The sequence below is a fragment of the Anser brachyrhynchus genome, assembly GCF_964034855.1.
Source record: "Anser brachyrhynchus genome assembly, chromosome: 2".
NCBI classification, from domain to species: Eukaryota; Metazoa; Chordata; class Aves; order Anseriformes; family Anatidae; genus Anser; species Anser brachyrhynchus.
Window position 1 is genome coordinate 15751674 of NC_137695.1, and position 20202 is coordinate 15771875.

At 39.4% G+C, this 20202-nt stretch overlaps 1 protein-coding gene across 4 annotated transcripts in view; it reads left to right on the forward strand.

Annotated features, from left to right (window-relative positions):
- NRP1 (neuropilin 1) overlaps positions 1-20202 on the forward strand; it is a 111979-nt gene that overhangs the window by 41364 nt on the left and 50413 nt on the right. For all 4 annotated transcript variants that reach the window (XM_080581223.1, XM_080581224.1, XM_080581225.1 and 1 more), the window contains exons 4-7: positions 4231-4412; positions 9070-9297; positions 16620-16775; positions 19702-19868. In XM_080581223.1, the coding sequence (XP_080437349.1) occupies positions 4231-4412; positions 9070-9297; positions 16620-16775; positions 19702-19868 (733 nt within the window). The remainder of the gene's footprint in view (positions 1-4230; positions 4413-9069; positions 9298-16619; positions 16776-19701; positions 19869-20202) is intronic.

Genomic DNA, 20202 nt, shown 5'->3' on the forward strand with positions numbered 1-20202 from the left:
TGGCTGCAGCACTGGCAGGGCTTTCCAGCACTCTCACTTCCCTTCACGTTGTGCTGTGGTGCATTTCAGTGGTCGCCAGCATGTTCACAACTGAAAACAGACGTGAGCACTGTTATCACCTACTAGAAACTGGAAATGAAATATCCACCAAAATCTGTATTCTGCAGCTGTTTATGTTTTTTTCATTGCCCATTGCTCATTTTTATAGGTATGGGTTGGCCTTTTCCTTGAACCTATAACTTACACTTTCAAAAGAAAAAAAAAAAAAAAAAAGAGCATGCTTTTTGCAATTCCTTCAAGAATTTGCAGAGGAATTCTAGATTCCCTCATCACTCCAATGGGAATATTTCCCAGCCATTGTGTTGCTGAACCATAAAATTAGGACCGCCTAGTGAGAGCATGCCCAAGCACTGGCTGGGAGGAGTGGGGCAGCACAAGATCCCTACCCTGAGCTTCAGCAGGCTTCCCTCAAGAGACCACCCCAAACAAAACCGCGAGTTTTATTACAATGCTAGCTGAAAGTGAACACAAGTGGGATATCCGGAGAGACCCAGGCAAGCAAAAGGGAATGCTTTTTGCATGCTGGCATAGCGGCTTCATGAGTAAAGCCGCTGACAAGCCACTGGCGTGGGCACACCTTTCCTATTTTCACACATGAACTCACGTGCTAGTCTTTCACCTGAAACTCAGAGCAATGGTTAGCACCGTGTTTATATTTACATCTCCATGCCATAAACCCTAAAGGACTATAACATTACAAGAAATATTTGCCACACCATTGGCAGCAGTAACTGAGCGAAGAATTGCCAAGTGGGAAATCCGAATTTGCAAACTCAGTACTCTGGGCTGTGTGCCAAGGCTGTCTGGGCGCTGCGGAGGTGACACGTTCAGGCTCCTCACAGGGAAGCCAATGTGCCAACTGCATCCCTGGCACAGCTTCTTCTCCTGACATACTTATGGAGAAGAACTGCTACCAAGTCCAGAGGGAGATGCAAGCTGCTTTCTGAGCTTCCTTGGCAGAAACTCCACTTTTGAGTTGTGACTGTACTTTCCCCTATTTACAAGAACAGTTGTTTGTGATACACTACGGTCTCGTAGGATATTGAAAAGTGCAAAAATGACAGTAGGACTTCGGTTTCCAAGGATAAACTAGTAAAATCCAAAGTTAATTTCCCTATAACAAAAATACTCAGTTACTGCAGCCCAGATTTCAGATGTTGCTGCCAGTGTGGGAGAATTCAAACCCATTGTTGGTTGCCAGGTGAAAGCCATGATCCCTAAAACATGAAGGTTGTAGGGACGATCTCTAGTGCCTCCCTTTTTCAAATCTTACTTCATACCTATTGTCTCACATCTAAACTTTTCTGTCTGTCAGTAATTTTTCAGAGCAATAGAAAAAAAAAATCCTCCAATCTCTGCAGGCCTGCATGACCTATAACTTGCAAAATCCATTAGAAGACAGCCTTTTTGTAACCAAATTGTTTCATTTACAACTGCATAGCAGCCAGAAAGAGCACTGTAAATTACAGTTCTGTCACTATAAGGGACAATGGAAAGGTGTGGGCAGGCTATTGCTATAGAGGAGGAAACCTGGGAGAGCAATAGAATTTAATTTGAATGTTTTTTGCCTAATATTATTTCATATAATAGCAAAGCTGGTACTTACTCATCGATGATTTTTTAGTGGTATATGAAAGCTTTAGTAAGACTGTAGAAGATTGTTTATTCTTAAGGTGCAGCAGAAGAAAGATGCTGAATTCAAACCTTTTTCTTTCTTTCTTTATACAAATAGTAAAGCTATGAAAAATTGGATTAACATTTATAGATAAAATTGTTCATAATATGTAACAATTCAGCAGTAGAGTTCTCAATATTAATTTGAAAAATCAGGTGCTTTTGAGGCTTGAGCACTAAATGGCACCTAGGTAACTGATGAAGTAATGCTGTCAGAGAAGAGCAAAGAATGTCACTCAAAATCAGAAAGGGACTGACATATCTGAACCCCACTAATGTCAGAGGATGCAAAACGCAAATAACTTTAAGCATCTGCTCTTGAGCTGGAATAAAATTCTCTGCATCACAGTGTTTGGAATGCTGTGGTTTTGAGTGGTTACTCTTTCTCCTTAATAAGCAGTTAAGGATATGGAGAAAGGTTGTCTAGTTAAAAAGTCTTAGCACTTATTATTCCTTAGGGTCTGAAAACCAGCAGCCTACAGCCCTGAGTGCATCCAATAGGTATTCCAGGGAACTTAGAGCTGGTATTCTTAAGTATATTTCTAATGGAAAAACAAACAAACAAACAAAAAAAAAACCACTCTTTCTGAGGTCTTCTAAAAAATCCTTTCACAACTTTCAGATCCTCCTATCCATCATAATGAAATTGTAGCAAGAACAGAGGTTTCATTAAAAAAATGCAGGTTACTCAAAGAGTTTGTAAAATTCTCTCATAAATGAACATTTCCTCTTTGTATTTCCACCAATTTGAAATGGGACAGTGAAGCTAACTAGCTGAGCAATTGCTACTAGAAAAATCAAATACATAGGGGGAAATGCAGTTAACACAATATTTCACATATGTTAATGCTTACAGTTCCATCAGTGTCAGCTTTATTTTCTACTTGATATACACCAAAGCTGGCACACAGTTTTAACTGATGAGGTAATGTCATTTTTAATTTAAGGAGCCTTAAGCCGGCCACTTTAACTAGTGATATCATCTTTGCAGTTGTCTCACGGGACTTCATGTAAACATAAGTAATGTGCCCTGGACGGTTTGGAACAGGGTTGTTAAAAATGACATTGGTCATCACAAAGACATTCTTTTTCCTTTGATCTCTTTAAAAATGTCAGACACGCTTTATTTTACTGTCATTTTTAGCTCTTCCGTGTATATTAATATGTTCAGAACATTTCAGTGAACCTAATAGTAGAATAAAGGTCTAAACAAATTAATGGCTACATTTTAATGTCAGTTGTAGTAGGCTAATGAAAAGTAAATGAGATTGTCTGGCTAACAGCAACCTGTTAAGTAAAACGGCAGCATGCCTGAGATACAAAGAATTACAGGCAGAGAAAAGCCTTTCACTACAATCCAACAGAGACCAGACCAGAACCCAGCCTCCAAATGCCACCGCATTTTAGGAAAAGATTAAACCAATTCTTCAGACTGTGTCTGCCCCTCCTTCCCGCCTAGGGTTGAGTGAAATCATCTGCTAGTAAAACTTAAAACCCGACTTGTCTCCGCACCTGCAGCTCATGCCTCTCCGTGACCATGATGCTCATTTGTATTCTCCACGCTGGCTCAGTGCACCAAGCTGCCGGGCTCTCCCCAGCCCACTGAAATCCAATTTGTGAGACCCAGCCTCACGTATTGGCATTTCTGGTCACCCAGCTGAGGAACCCTAACATGACTGGTGCTCCCAGGCCTATCACTATTGCATATTATTGCTTTTTCTTATGAAGTCCTTGAGAATCTAGCAAGTAACAGAGAAGGATTTAGCCCAGCCTGTTCAGTAATCATATGCTGAACAAGCATGAATATTGTAGCGTGCTCTTCTTGATTCAAATACCTAAGCAAAGGTGATTTGTAATGAAACAAGTTTTGTCTGAGAAAACTGAAGTGTTGATTGATGTGTGGATTTTGAGATTCAAAATTAGTTGTCCAAATAACGGGGAGAATAACAGATTTTTCTATCACTGAGCTGCAACATGGTGGAGTTTTGAAGAAAAACTAATGTTTATGGATTTATTTATTATTCTGTGGACATATGTTTGGAGGACAGCATATGGAAATCAAAGTATTGTTCATAAAGAGCTCCAGCCAAAAAGACATTTTTGAATTCATAACGGAACTTCACAGTTTGAAAAGAATGCTATGCATTATGTATTGATAACAACACTACACAGACAAAGAAACACAATTTAATAATACAGAATTGTGCTCATGAGATTTCCTTTTTTTTTTCTTGTTAATTGGTTACTTTAGCTGACATTGTCTGCAAGCATAATGGACACCATTCTTCCTAATAGTTCCATGTTGCCAGATGATGTCTACAGACATAATGTAGTCCATTTTAATTATTTCATTTTGCTTACATCTTTCAGCATAATGCATTTTCCAAGCAAGCTAGCATTTTTCTTGATTATCTATGTTGTGTTATGGTTTCTAAATTAATTAGGTCTCCTTCTTTCCTGGAAGTTAAAAGTTTCTTCCTTCCATTTATCTACCAGGTATGATTATGTTGAAGTGATTGATGGAGATAATGCTGAAGGACGCTTATGGGGAAAGTACTGTGGAAAAATTGCTCCCCCTCCTTTAGTGTCTTCAGGACCATATCTTTTCATTAAATTTGTTTCCGACTATGAAACACATGGAGCAGGATTTTCTATCCGTTACGAAGTTTTCAAAAGAGGTGAGAAACAATTTATTGTTATATAGCTGATCACTTTGTGATTTTTGCTTTCATCACAATTTTTAGGAATGGCAGGAATATGGGAAAATGCTTGAAAGATAAAATCGTATTGCCCTTGTCATTTCAATGTGGGGCATGTATTCAATGGGTGTAAATCGTTATGAATCCAATGGGTCAGCTGCATTTGAGGATTGACTCCTCTGGGTGTAATCTGATAGTCTTCATCAGCTGTTTGTTTGGATCTTCTTAAAACCATTAGCTTTCTTCTTTTTTTGTGATAATAATTGCTGTATGATTTACCATTTTATTGCCTTAACAGCACCTTCTGAGTCCCTGTCTTATTCTGGTTAGTGCTTTGCTCTGCATTCCCAATAGACAGCTGTGAGCTCAGAAAGGACCAGAGTACACATGGGCAGCAGATGATGTTGCTGTTCCTTTCACAAATCGTGATTTTGGAGGTAAGGGAGGTAAGGGAGTGGGGAAGGTCACACAGTTCAGAAATTTGTCCTACTGGATGCTTGTGCAGGGAGCACAGATAGCGGTATAGGGTGCAAAAAAAGCCCAGAGAAACAATCCAGGGTTAACCAGACCTATAGACAGTCTTTCTGTGATAATTCTCTGAATCAATAGCTAAAAAGACCACGAGATAATTTTTTTGTCATATGCTTTCCCTATAGTTGGATGGAGATAAATAATTCATATATCCCATTCCTGAAGAATATAGGACCACAACCAGATAGTATACAAAAAGACAAGAAGCTTAAGACAAGGCAAAACCAGCCAACCAACCAACCAACCAACCAAAATTAAATACTGACTTCAACATCAATGATTTGAGTCATATTTACAAAAGCAGATCAAAAATCCAAATTTCCGATGCAAACCACTCCCAGACATTGCTATGTTTTAAGAACCAGTTCAAGTCCCTTTTACGTACCTAAATCAGAGCTGGATTTTCAGTTGTGTTCAGCACACGCACTTGGCGGTAGCCGTATTGTTAATGAGGAGAATCTCAGTAGTGGGGTCTCTCTTCAGTTGCACACTAGTGCTGCTCTGCACAGTGCTAATTGGGGCCACAGACCTCTTGTTCACCATCTTCCTTGTCTGTAAATCCACTCTGGGCTCCCAGAAATTCTTTTGGTGACCTTTAGGGTCAAATTTTTTGAAAGAGCTCAGCATCCAAATGACACCAAGCTTTCCTGAAAAATATCTCTATTTATTTTGGTGTCTTTAGGAGGCTAAACTCTTGAAATTGTGTCCTGAAGTTTCTCAGTGCTTATATATATACAGGACCATCTTTCATAAAGACCAAGGCTGAAATGTGAGAACAAGTGAAAGAATGACCTGTGAAACAATCTGTTTTAGTAACTGAGTGTTTTCAAGAAGAAAAGCTTTTATTTATTTTCTAATAGTGTAGTGGCAAGTCAGAACTCTGACAGGAATGTTGTGCTTATTTCCTTGTGTGGTCATTTACATTTCTCAGTGATACACATTAAGCACGTTAAGTTGGCATTATGAATGTGTTTTTACACACGCGAAAGTCAGGAAACTCAAAATTATGGCTCCCGGAGCAACTTTAACTCTAGTTCATTCCACATAAACTGTATATTAATGCAGAAAAGTTATCACCAGGTACAGCATTAGAAAAAGCTGTGTGTATACAAAGGGTACAAGTTATAGTTGCTGTGGGAACACATCCCTTTTTAACTTCAAAGTTAATGCATAGATGCTATTCCAAATTTGCATTTTAATTTCTGTACCAAATAAAGCTGACCAGTTTACCCTGTTATGCAGATGAAGCTCAGATGTGCACACCAGACTAGCATGCCCTGTTTTAGCATATTCACCACCTCGCTTATCATTTCCCAGACATGAGAAGCATTAAAATGATCCCAGTCCCAAGCTCCTGCAGCACTGAGACGAAGGCTGAACTGCACTTCAGCACTCCTACATCCCAGGATGTGAAAGCGTCTTCAGTTTTAGAAGAAAAAAAATTTGCATTACTCTACCTGTGCCCTAAGCTGAATCCTGAACCTGATGCTCAAAGTTGCTACAAGTCATGGAAATTGTGAGGAGAGACCAGCACATGTGATAAGTGATAAATGCATTAAGGTCTTTGAGAGTAGGATCTGCCTTAACTTCTCATCCAGCTCCTCAGCCATCAAAGCACTGAAGGAGATGTTGAGTTCCAGAACAACATGAAATCCATATTGCCTAACATTTAGTTCACCTGAAATGTTCCTTATTTTGGCTCTGGCAGCCAGCCTCCCATAGGATGGGTGAGTGGCCTACTGACTAGAAGAGGATCAAGATAGTTCACGTCCAACATTCCTAACCTTAGTTTATGGTGTAAATTGAAAGAAACGTCAGTGTCAACCAAGAAGGCAAATGATCTTCTGGCTCAGTGACACCTATAGAGAGCAAATGAAATGATCCCTTTCTCTTTCTTTGCTCTCTCTTTTGTCTCCTCTCCCTTCCCTTCAGCTCATCCCTTTTACTATGTTGCATGCACACACACACATGTAATCTCCCGCCTCAAAAGTATCTATTTTTTTAGGTCTCTGCAAAAGCCTTTTCTGCCAGTTTCCCATGAAGACTGCTTCATGGAGCTCATCGTAGCCTCAGTGTTCATTTAATTCCTGAGGTTTCTTCACAGTGTCAATAAAGGTTCAAAATCTGTGGAGGGCATTTTAGTGAGGCAGCTCTTCTGAAAACAGTTTTTTGTTTCTTGCACCAGATTGGCTTGAACATGTTTAAAACAATGCAAGCTGGTATTGAGATGCCATGTGTGAGTGTAAGGAGCCTGATGATCACGCACTCACAGAGCCAGGATTTGGCTGTATTTAATATAGCAATAATGATCCTGGCTTACATTTTATATTGCATCTTTTATTGGATTCCAAGAGGAGTACAGAGCACTTTATGCTATGAATGGCATACTCCAAAGGTATTGTATCCTGGAACAGCAGCTACTGGTGGGAGTGAGGAGCAACAACTAGGATATAACCCTCCCATACATGACAAGGAGACAAGAGAATGACAGGGAGAGAAGAGAAATATCTGGCTAATGTGTACGGGGGTGATATAATTATAGGCAAAATGTAATTTCCCAAATTGGAATGGGCCAGTTTACATGAGCATTAATATCTACATCTTCCAAAATATGCCATGAAGTGTTCTGAATATTGATGTGATAGCTCAAGCATTTCCCGTCAGTGTCTGTTGAAGGACAAAAATACCTGAACTGACTAAATTCATTCAGCCCTCTCTCTTACATGCTAAATTTACTTGGGAGGTGGCCAAATCTGTGGGGGGTAATATGTTTGGCACATTCACAAGGAAAACATTTTCTATGGTGAAATAAGAGTATTCATATATGCAACAAGCCAGACTGTTTTCCTTCAATGATCTGTGTTAAGCATTGGAAATCCTCTAAGGCTCCTGACTACAGTCTCTAAGGAAGCTGGGCATCCTCATCCACGCTGAAAGCTCACACGCACTCATTCCCCAGAACAGACCTGTTGCAACCAAACTCTGTTGCCTGTGTCCTTCTTTTACTCCATGTCAGAAGAGCTTCATCTGAGTCATCCTACCCAAACTCCCCAGGTCAGCTGCCATCCACAGATGTCCCAAACCCTGTAAATCACTTTCCATTAAACTGGGAGTGTCAAAAGTCAGAGAGGGGGGTACCTGAGTTGACCCCATGGGAAGATGTGTGGGCAGTGCCTGCGGCTTATTGCGAGCACACCTGCAGATGTGGGATCCACATAGAGGATTCCCGAGGGACTTAAATAAAGGAGAAATATGATCTGTCAACAAGAGATGGACTCTTGTTTTAGTCCCTTGTATTCACAAAGGCAAGTCCAGTGACCTGGCCTCGCATCTGCAGCGCCACTTTCCTGCTCTACCAAGAGCAGTGTTTGGAGCATCACTTTATGCCATGGTGGGGACATTGGGGAAACCAATGTGTCAACATTGACATTAGGTGACTTCTAGCAACACCGCCTGTAATCACACAGTTTATCATGCCTGCACTAACAGCAACATTTTACTGGTGCACCTGTGTCAACACCACTCAGAATGAGTCACTCACCCTTGGTACATGTACGAATTACCTTTCACATTTAGTTTGTCAAGGAGGCATAGGTCACATCTGGCAGAGTTACTGAGTCAGTGCTCCAGGAATCTGAAACCACTACTCCCTCTACTGAATTCACTCACCCGCTTTTGGAAAAAAAAAAAAAAATCTATTTCACCAATAAAAGCCTGTCAGCCATAAGATTTAAAGATTTGAGCTTGAAGGGGCTATAATTATTTCTCTAGGGCTCTGTCGAGATTTCTGCAGCTTACACTTTCATTGTTCCCACATGACTTTGTATTTGTCATATTTTTTTCTAGAGCTGGTACAAGTTTTCATATTGTTCCATACAAATTGAAAATTGGAGATCAGACAGTGTATGTGAATTGCGCTTTAAAACCTGACTATCAGTAATACAAACAAGCTGGCTGAATGATTAATACAGTGATTAAAATGAGGTGTTTCATTGAAAAGCCACCTTTGCTGCTGGAGAGACAATACAGCCTAATTTGTTTTCCAGCTAACTACTTTGCTTAGTAGCATAATGTTAACCCAGGTGATTTTTTCTTTCTCTCGCAGGACCTGAATGCTCCAGAAACTTTACTTCATCAAGTGGAGTGATAAAGTCCCCTGGATTCCCTGAAAAATATCCCAATAGCCTTGAATGCACTTATATTATCTTTGCACCAAAGATGTCAGAGATTATACTGGAATTTGAAAGCTTTGAACTAGAACCTGATTCAAATACCCCAGGGGGAGCGTTCTGTCGCTATGACCGATTGGAAATCTGGGACGGATTCCCTGATGGTAAGAGAAAAATGGACTGTGATACACATAACCATTACTCCACAGTGTGCTGCAGAAGGCATATTCTCATTTTTTTAAATGCCAGAGTAGAAAGGTCCTTGTTTGATTTATATGAAATGAGTTGAATTAAAGAGAAATGGGGAAAACGCTCTGTAAATTCATTCAGTAAAGCATATCACAGTGTGAAGGACTTTTTTTATGAAATCTATGTACTTTTGAACAGTTGGCTTGGGAAAAAAATGCATTTTTAGAGGGAATATGTGATAGACTTCCTACACTAAAATATGAAACCCTATAATGAGTCTCAAACTTTTACAGATAAAACACAAGGATTTTCCAGTAATATCCAAAAACTTGCACAAATTGGAGTTCAGGTACTAACTCTCCAACCTGAGGAGGAACCAGGTTTCAGAACTGCTGTCCAAGCAGAGAATTTCTTTGCCAGAGCAAATGTGGCATCCATAGTAACACTCACTGAACAGTTCCCCAGGTCAACGGGCAGTCCCATTGCCATTCAGGTGGCATTGGCGATCAGGCACCACAGGGTTCCTCTCCCACAGTGCTCTCTCTTCCAGCAGTATAAACAAATCCAAAGGCTTTATCTTACTTTGCTAATTTATAATCTCCGATTAGCTGGGCACACATGCCAAGGTGGGTGTGTTGGTGCCCGTCTGGAACGTACTTCTCTGACATCCCAATAATTTTCCACTTAGTTATTGACCACACTTGACTTTGTGTAATTCAGTAAGTGCCTAACTAGATATTCGCTAACTCTATGGAGCCAATGAGCCCTCATTTCACCTCACATCAAATCTCACATCCCTTTTTTACACTGAGACTGGTAAACAAATTAGTTGTGTGACTTCTTTATTTTTTCATCTAAGTAAATTTTCCAACAATAGCTAAGTCCCCTCTAGGTAGGGCAACCATGGACCCAGCTAGGTCAGCTGCAGCCTAAAAGGGGCTGCTCAAGCTGAGTACTTAACCTTTAGGATGCCTAACCACCCATACAAATTGTGCAAACCTCTCTGTAAAACTTTTTGTGATGCCTTTTTCACTATTTCCATGTATGGTGCAGACTGATAAAGAGAAGCATCATGTAGCTGCCTTTTTTCTTCTTTCTTTTGTAACTTGTTGCAAAATTCATTGACTGATGAAAATTCATGATTGATGTTGTTTTGTTGGGTGCTAATTACAGATATTTCAGTTTTCCCCTGGTGTGCTAACCCATATTAATAGATATTTTCTGGCAGTTTCTACAAACTGCTAATGCTACATCAATATTTCATTTAAATGAAAACATAAATTCAGGAACATATTTTAATAACACATCTAAACTTGCCTGCTTTCCTAGATAAATCCCCAATATCATTTTAATTAAAGTATTTATTGATGCTGTGGTAAATAGGTACATGCTTTTTAACATATTTGTTCTTCCTTTTTGTTTTATGCTTAATGGTTTTATCATGGCTCTTTTCAATTCTCTCCAATAAATAGCAAAGAAAGAGCCATAACAGTAACTGAAAGACTACTTAGTATTTAATGCCTCAGTTAGGAAAACAGTATTCTAACAACACAATAATGATGTCTGGAACATTTAATAATAGCTTTATTTGTATATAGGCCAAATCTTTTCAAGCTAAATTCCTGTAGAACTTGGATTTCAACTGACTTGTGAAAAGATGATCCAATCAATCAATTTATGTGTAATATTACCAAAAAGAAATGCATTATTGTTAGTGTCAGAGGGTTTCAAAGTAGTAATTTCCTGGTTCAAGAAAGTGACTGAGCCATACTGAAGAGCAATTAACAACAGGCATTATCTGCCTTCCAATTCCCTCACAAACTGTCTAAATCCAAAATGCTCCTGACATCCAATAATGGTGTTTACATGTTTGTAAATATTCAGCTGAATTTGTAGACTAGAAAGAAATGTTTCCTTAGATACAAACTGTTGGAGCTTGTAGTGGTTGTAGGGAAGCATTTCCTACATCATTTCACTGTGGGAGGCTCTTTAGCCAGCAGTCAGACTTTCTTGTTTAACTTAACAAAGGCAGAGAGGATGTGATTGCTTCTGTATACATGCATCACAGGATGAATACTTGAGAGGGAGAACTGTTTCAGCCAAAGAGCAAAGATGACACAGGAAACTGCTGGTATGATCTGGCAATAGACTGAAGATAGGGGTGGGAGGGAAGAGAGGCAACATAAATCTAATTTGCATCTACATGGAAGTAGTACATTTCTGAAAAATATTCAATAATGTGGCTGCCTTTGAGCAAGGGAGGCTCCTCCAGGATGAGTCTTTGTTCCTGTTTCCCTATAGTCCATGAAACAACATTTTGAAGATATGTTTTGAAGCACCAGGCTTGAGGAGCAGTCTCTGGTTGTGTGTACTGCTTAATCATTGGCATGCACCCTTGCACAGTTTTAGCCCACATCAGCTTACACTTCCCCACGTAATTCCCAAGCATGGTCTGGAGGGCAGCAGGAGCTGGGGGCTGTTCCCAGCAGGCACGCTGGTTATGGCCATCCTGCTTCAAAAGGAAAAGCCATATGGGAACGAGCTGTGTCACACTGCTAGTCTGGTCCCAGGAACAGTCCCTGGCCACTGACCGCAGGTCCAGAGGATGCTCCCTGGCCAGCTTTATTTCCTCATGTGGACATAGACATAAAGAAGGAAGCTATTTCACTTTGCTATACTACATTACTGCTCACATGCCCAGTTGAGGTAGAGGTTAAAGCCCCCATTGCACTACACTTATATAAACACGGAGTAGAAGGATGTCTAGCTCTAATAATGGGGCAGACAGCTGGCCTTAGAGGAAAGCAATGTACAAGGAGTTTAACACTTTGTTTTGTTTTACTATAAACTTTTATTCTAAAAATGTTTGGAAAAAAATGTATGTCCTTCAGTTCAAGTTCCCTGATCCAAGCAACACAGCTCTGGTTTGCAGAGATTATGATTCTTTTTGTTGTTGTTTCTTTTTTTTTTTTTTTTAATAATATGACACAGAGAACAGTTTGGTGGAAAGTAGTCATAACTGTAACCAGCGCAGAATGAGGTGGGCAGTCTGCTGAACATGGTGCTCTCCCCTAACTCTGGAAAGTAGGCATCAATGTTTGAGCCAGGTACTGCCAGTCCCTGAGCAGAGAACAGCACCCCTGCATCAGTCTCCTCCCCCCAGAAAAAAAAAAAAAAAAAAAAAAAAAAAGAGAGAGAGAAATTTTCTCTTAAATAAAAAATAACAATGATATTTAAAAGGATATTTTTTGTTCAGAAAATTCACCAGCAACCATAATGATCATTCATGAAGAAGTTAATTCTGAAATCTCTGTCATGTTCGTGAAGTCCTCAGCCTTCCTGGTCATCCTTTTAGTTGGTTGAATCTGGCAGGTGCTGAGTACTTGCATCTTGATTCTGCAAAACAAGTGCTTATCTTCGGAACACACGAGCGGTTAGACTCACTTCAAAAGGAATTCACAGAGGACACTTACAGGTCTGAAGTTAAGCACTAGTGTAAGTGTTTTGCCGGTTCAGGATGGGAATGGTAGGCATTCAGGAATGCCTTAATCCTGGTATTTTGTTTCTACATAACTGTATGCCACGGGAACCCTTTGGTCTGTTCTTTAAAAGAAAGCAAAAAGTGAAACACTGTTGGAGAATATTTGGGAATTACATGTGCATTTTGCAAATATTGTGCAGAAAAGGGATGGTGGTTTGAAGACAGTAACAGGTAGAGCAGGAGCAGGAGAGAGTAGATCACAGAATAGAAATGTATGATTTTGAATAAATAAACTAGACACCAAAAATGTCTTTGCCCAAAGCACAAATACACCTCAACGAGCCTTGGCCAAGAACAGTCCATTGATGACTTTGAAGAAAAATAGCCCACTCGAAACCAGGACCAGCTTAAGTGACGAATTGCACATATTCATCATGCAGCTCTCTTTGAAACTCTATAGACTGTCTACTAGGGCTCAAAAGTAATTTAAAGAAGTTTACATACGGTTTGAGAACCACAGGCTGAGCATTGCTGCTTCGGTCAATACAACGAGAGCTTCCACTGAATTACAGAGCAAAACAGGAGACTTTACTGCAGTTGTTAACATCAGTGCAAATGAAGGTTGCTATTAATCTGGATGTTTTCCTCCTCTGTGTGGTTGCTTTCTACACTCTTGTGAGAAACCATTACAATATAAGAGTGTATGTAAGCTCAGTGTGACTAGTGGACTGTGAGAACAGGATTCATTTTTCAATTCTTTTCTCTTTAGCATCCTAAATAGTGTGCAAATGTTTTGCCAATAACAATCACACTGCTGTGAAAATACTGTTCACAGCACACCAGCACACTTATAAAGGCCAAGTTTAAAATTCAGTAAAATGGGAAGTTAGCCGAACATTTCTTCTAATATTTTAGAATTTTTTTCTAATATTCTAAAAATATAGAATATTAAACATATGCTAATGTTCTAATAAAATATAGTATTTTTCATTGCTTTTTTTTAATTATTACTGTATTCCAAAAGCTCAGATTTCAACCAAAAGGACAAATACATATTTCAACAAGTCTCAAAATTAGCTGATACTTACAGTCTCTGAAGGCTAGAAGGGCAAACAGCAGATTTGGAATTAATTTCACCTTTTATGCTGTCAGTTGTATGAAGCAAAAGAAAAGAAGAATAAGTAGGGACAATGTTTCTATTTAGCCTTAAGCCGTCAGCTATATTCTATACAGATGATAACTCAGATCCTGTAAACCTTCACACATATTTACTAAGAATAACCAAGGATTTATTCAAGCACTAAAATTAGGCTCTGCATTTTGGTGAAAGCTTGCAAAACAGCTTTCTCAGTTATTCCTCCATCATTTAATCTGAAAGTAGCTGTTTTCTACTACAACATACCATGCCAGTGGAGAGAGGAGCCAAAGTCTCAGGAATAGCTAAAGCATGTGCAGTCAAGTGAAGTAGCAGGCTCACAAAAATGCCTCTGTTCTGCAGGTAATGTAGAAGTGACCTTGAGTGAGGACATTTCCAAGTGGCTTATATTTGGAGTAAGCCTTCCTGCGGGATGCCAGCAAAGTGACATGATGGTCTACAGGCAGAGCCTGCAAAGAGCTTTCTGGGCCTAATGACTTTTCAGCACCTGCTAGCCTAAAATTCCCATCTGGGGCTGTATCTGGTCTATTATGAAAGCTCATTTCAGGTCATAAAGAAGAGTCAGGAAAAAGGAAAAAGGCAGGAAAAAAGAAGAATTTTAGTTGTGTTAGCTATTTATATAAGAAAAGTAAGAATGTCTATTTGATCCAGTTCTGCTTAGATCAATACTGTATTAGCTCAGACGAGTAAGGTTTACATGTTGTGCAAAAAAATTCAATACCTTTTTCTGTCATGTTCTGCAAGTTTTTGGCTCCCGCATCTACACAGCTAGCAAAGGGAATAGTACTGTGATAGCAGTGCCAATCTGCAGAAGACTGAAATGCAGAAACATTAAATGTGTCTTAAAAATTATAAACCAGTGAGTCATGGGGAATCTTAAAGCCTGTCTGCTTTAAACAAAGTTCTCTTCTGTTTGTCATTTGAAAGAGGCTTCCCCGCAGGAAATGGGAGGAAGGAGGCTCAGAATGTCTTAACATGATGGCCTTATACTCCCTGTTTTCTTGCAGTTCAGAGCAAGATCAGCGACTGTAATGTCAAAAGACCATCATGTGAAAGAGCAGGATCAGAGCTGTTTACACATACAGAATTATATATATGTACCAGAACTGCAGCAATTGGAGCCTGAAGTAGGGTATTATTTTGTTTTAAAAAGGCTAGTAATGATAACAGTCAAAACAACTACTTTCTTGCTACAGATAATAAAACTGTAAAGCTTTAATAATTTCTAGAATGAGAAAGAATCCAGCTCATATGCTCTATAGGGTGTTCCACACTGTCAATACCACATTGAACAACCCTGGTGAAAAAGGCTGGACTGGCAGGTACTATAAATGCCCTGAGATTGCCAAAGTAACTGAAGACTAACTCTGGCCAGAATATGGTTTGAAAAATAGATGCTGGCAGGAAAAGCTATATCATCTGAGCTCTCTCTTTCTGGCAACTCGAAGGCCTTACAGAAATGTGTAGCTTACATAATGAAGTTATTCCAAGCTGGAACTGTTTTACTTGTTGGAAAATGCCAACAAATGACTACAAAATGATGTTAGCTGTGGATTTTCTTTGAACTGTGAATAATTAGGATATATAAACATTTTATATTTTAAACTGAAAGTTAAATGGAGTTCCTAGAGATATGACAAGGTGTTAATTTAAGCCTGGAAACCAGCGGTGTAAGCATCAGAATGACGTTCTCTGATTAGTTTTATGATTGACTCCATGCATGGCGTTTTAGCATTATCTGTTCTTATTGTTTGTAAGCACAGATGTATCACTACTCAACAGCCTAGAGACCTATCTGTAGGGAATGCTCAAGTGCAAGAAGGCCACATATGTTAGTTGTGATTTGAGTAGCTTAATTAAGGGAAAAGATTATCTCACTGCACAGGAAATCCAGAAAAATATCAGGAACCAGTTTATACATTATTAACACTGAGAGAAATCATGTATATGTGCATGTGTGCTTGTTCTGTGACATGGAGATATACTTAAGAAAGCCTTGCACTTTTGAACGGATTAATATTTTTCTCTTGAATTCTTTTACAATATTCTTTAATATTGAGCATATGGGTGAACAATCCATGAGGATGTCCTGAAAGTCTAAACAGGAGGGAAAAAAAGAGAATCTGGTCATTGCCTCAATACAAGAGCATTTTTATTTTTTTTTTCCCAAATCTGCTATAAAATTAACAGATTGTCTGCAGCATTGGGCATAAATCCTGGAAAATGCTGTATGAGCTTTTCCCAGAGCTAAGGGTATTCAGCATCTTGTTGGCTGGGTGGGCAAATCAGGACATTCAGATGTCCTTGTCATAAATAGGTGCTTCAACCACACTTTGGAAAATACTTTTGCTGTTTTGTACATGTAATTTTGTGCATCATTGCCCTCTCTGTGCACTTTAAAGGACATGTTTTTGAAATCCTGGTTCTTTACGTTTTCAGAGGTTTTATGGAGTGTTATCTGGAACATTTTAGAAGTAAGATTACTGGGGCAGGGTAAGCAATTTATTGTTCATTGCTAAGTTATTGATGAGGCTGTGATTTTAAACTGTTGTAGAGGTTCACTTATTCCTGCTGAGGGAATCTCTTTGGGAAGCTATTGTAGTGTCATCTATTGTTGCAGCAGAAGTGGTAGTTTACTATTATATTCTGTCTTTTTGCAGTTGGCCCACACATAGGGCGCTATTGTGGGCAGAACAACCCAGGCCGCGTCCGCTCTTCAACAGGGATTCTTTCAATGGTATTTTACACCGACAGTGCAATAGCAAAAGAGGGATTCTCAGCAAACTACAGCGTGTCGCAGAGCAGTGTATCGGAAGGTCAGTATTTATTCATCCTGCAGAGCTTCTTGGAGAATATTCTCTGTTATGTCTTCTTGCACACCAGGTGTTGCATTAAACTTTAAAGAAACCTTAAATAAATAAGATGGCGGGGGAGGGTTGGTTCTGTTTTTCTTTCCTTTTTTTTTTTTTTTTTAAGTACAGCTACCCTTTGAAAAGCTATGTTTTCCTCGCAGTTTTATTCCTCAGTATTGCCAGGAAGTTGGAAGAATTATCATGAAAAACTGTGCTGACCGAGGAAACACAGGAATGCGGAGCAATTGAACGGTTACATTAAAACAATGAAACATGAACAATGAATGCACTATCCAAAGCCTTCTTTTATTACATGGAAAAAGCTTTGATGATCGATTTCTTGAATAAAAAGAACCCATTTAATAATACATGCTCTTGTTAAACCATTTCATAAGCTATCTAAGCTTTGTTCTCTCTCTGTTACTTTTCTCCCAGTTGCCTCATTTTCATGCTTACTCTTTGCACAGAGAATGAAACCAAGTGAGGGAGACACAGGAAAATAATGGGCTGTGTTACAACATGTCCTTGCAGATTTCCTTGCTTTGCTTGATGATAAAACATGCTTTAAATCAAACTCTCCTTTCTGTGACTGAGTTTTGAGTAGATTCGGAGTTGATGTAGCTGTTTAATCAAAGAAGGAACAAAGGAAAAATCAGTAAACTGAAATTATTCCTGTTTGTCCTCACCTCTCCTTTGTCCTTGCATCTTCATTAGCTTCCATGTAGATGCATAGCAAGGAGGAGGTAATGAGACATATCCCAGCTGGCATGGATGGGAAGAATCCATCAGAATGGACACCTGTTTTTTAGATCTTTTAATATGACTCCATGTCCCGGTTTCAGTTAGGACAGAGTTAATTTTCCTCCTAGTAGCTGGTAGGGTGCTATGTTTTGGATTAGGATGAGAAGAGTGCTGATAACATACTGATGTTTTAATTGTTGCAGAGCAGTGCTTACACCAAGCCAAGGACTTTTCAGCTTCTCGCTCTGTCCTGCCAGCGAGCAGGCTGGGGGTGCAGCAGGAGCTGGGAGGGGACAGACCCAGGACAGCTGACCCAAACTAGCCAAAGGGGTATTCCATACCATCTGATGTCATGCTAAACAATATATAGGGGTGGCTATCCAGGGTGGGGGGCCAGGCTGCTCGGGAATAGGCTGGGCATCGGTCAGCGGGTGGTGAGCAATTGCATTGTGCATCACTTGTTTCGTACACATTATTATTAGTAGTACTATTATCATTATTATTATTATTTTCCTGTCTTAATAAACTGTCTTTATCTCAACTCACGGGCTTCACTTTCCCGTTTCTTTCCCCCATCCCAGAGTGGGAGGGGGGAGGGTGAGCAAACGGCTGTGTGGTGTTTAGCTGCCGGCCGGGTTAAACCACAACACTCCAACCTACCATAACTTGTGTCCTCTGTAGTGGCTAATCCTTCTGATTCCAAGCAGAAGTTGATTTACTTGAAGTCTTACCCTAAAGTAGTTCAGTTTCTGTACTTCACCCAAGGCCCCTACTACACTGAAGCAGCAGGGAAACGGGGAAATGGGTGGTACATCACAGGAAATGCAGTTTTTTCAGCAAGCTTGATAATTCAGTTATGGAGCACCTTAACTACAAATTCGTCTCCAAGGCTAAGTAAATTTTCACTTTCACACTTTACAGAATGCTTTCTACTTTCCTCCTCTTTAGGTCCAATGCACAGAAGCGGTAAGCTGTAGCTCTCAAAGCTCAAGATTGCATTTGCTCAACAGATGAGGTGAATCAGAGGCAGTAGCAGAGCAGGCTTCCCATAGTAACGTGGAAATGGTAGTCCTGACCTTAGTACTGAATCCAGACAGCAGTCTCTAGTAGGGGGTCTTGAAAACTTTTACTAAGCACCCACCCCTCCGTTAGAGACACAGCTACTTCTCTCAGATCCAGACAAGGTGTGCTAAGAACAAGTATGTACCCAAATGTCAAGGCCTCTACTTCACATACTGGCATTTTATCTTAAGCTACCAGTAAAGGAATGATTTATACTAATATATGGTGAAGTTCCCAAACTGAAGTATAGGCACATGTTCTGCCCTTGCAATACGGGTGGTAAACCCCTGGCAGAGGTTCACAAGCAGCTGTTTCTGAGGATCCATCTAAGGCCACTGGCTTCTATTGCTTCAGTAGTAATATCTTTTTGAAGAGAGAGAAAAGAATTCAGACTCCATGCCCTATCAGCCTTTGAACTCGCTATATGGACTGGATTGTCAATTGACTCTAAATTATCTAGGTAATTTTTGTGTCAACAGAAAGAGATTGGAGGGAGATGGTCAACTCATTTAAAATACAGCACATTACAGAAGAGGTGGTAATTCCCTTGTGTCAATACTCTTCTGACCTGGTTTCAAATTTAGTTGATCTGTTTCTTTTCAGTGTCCAGGACCTAAAAAGAATAGCTTGAATTTTGATAATATTTTTAAAACATTTTACACTTTTTGTACTCGAGTAAATAGTTCTAAAATAAATTTGTTTTGTACAGTCATGTGGTTTGTCTTTCCTGGCTTTGTGTATAATTATGAGTTGAACATACATTGTTTTATATTATGAATCTACAGAAGTGAGTGTGCTACCCTAGAAAAGAGAATTCTATTGTCCTGTATTGAAATGGCAACAATGTTGGGCTAAAAATATTTGTATAGCATTATTATTGCAGGAATTGCCATGGCAACTTGAATGACAGTATTAAGAATGACACTATAAGCCCCATACTGCCTCACTTGAAGTTGCTAAAGAATTCAAAGTCACATAAAAATAAATTCTTTAGATATTCATATTCAAAGCAGGAAAACATTCTCATTATTCAAAGTCTATATCAAAAAGCTGACCATAGTAATGATGGTAATTTATTTTTCTTCAGATTTCCAGTGCATGGAACCACTAGGTATGGAGTCAGGAGAAATTCACTCTGATCAAATCACTGTCTCCTCCCAGTACAGTGCTATCTGGTCTTCAGAAAGGTCTCGGCTAAATTACCCTGAAAATGGATGGACCCCAGGGGAAGATTCTACCAGGGAATGGATACAGGTAAAAAGATAATACTTTAAAGATATTATTAATAATACTCTGTGGAATTTTATTGAACGTGGGGAATGCAAAAGAAAGAGCAAAATAATACAGTAAAGTACTTCCACATAATCTAAGAATCGTTGCAAGTGAATAGCTCACATTCCTTATTAGACACACACAAAAAGACTTACTCCCAAAGGTATAAAAAAAAGGAAAGGTCAGGAAGATTAATTCTTCTGCTTCCTACGTCTATTGTTTTTTCAGTCTTCTGGGCACAAATAACAGAGATTTTGGTTTAGTGGAAAAGTCAATATTAGCTTAACATGCACTTAAAGTGGAATGTCCCAGTAAA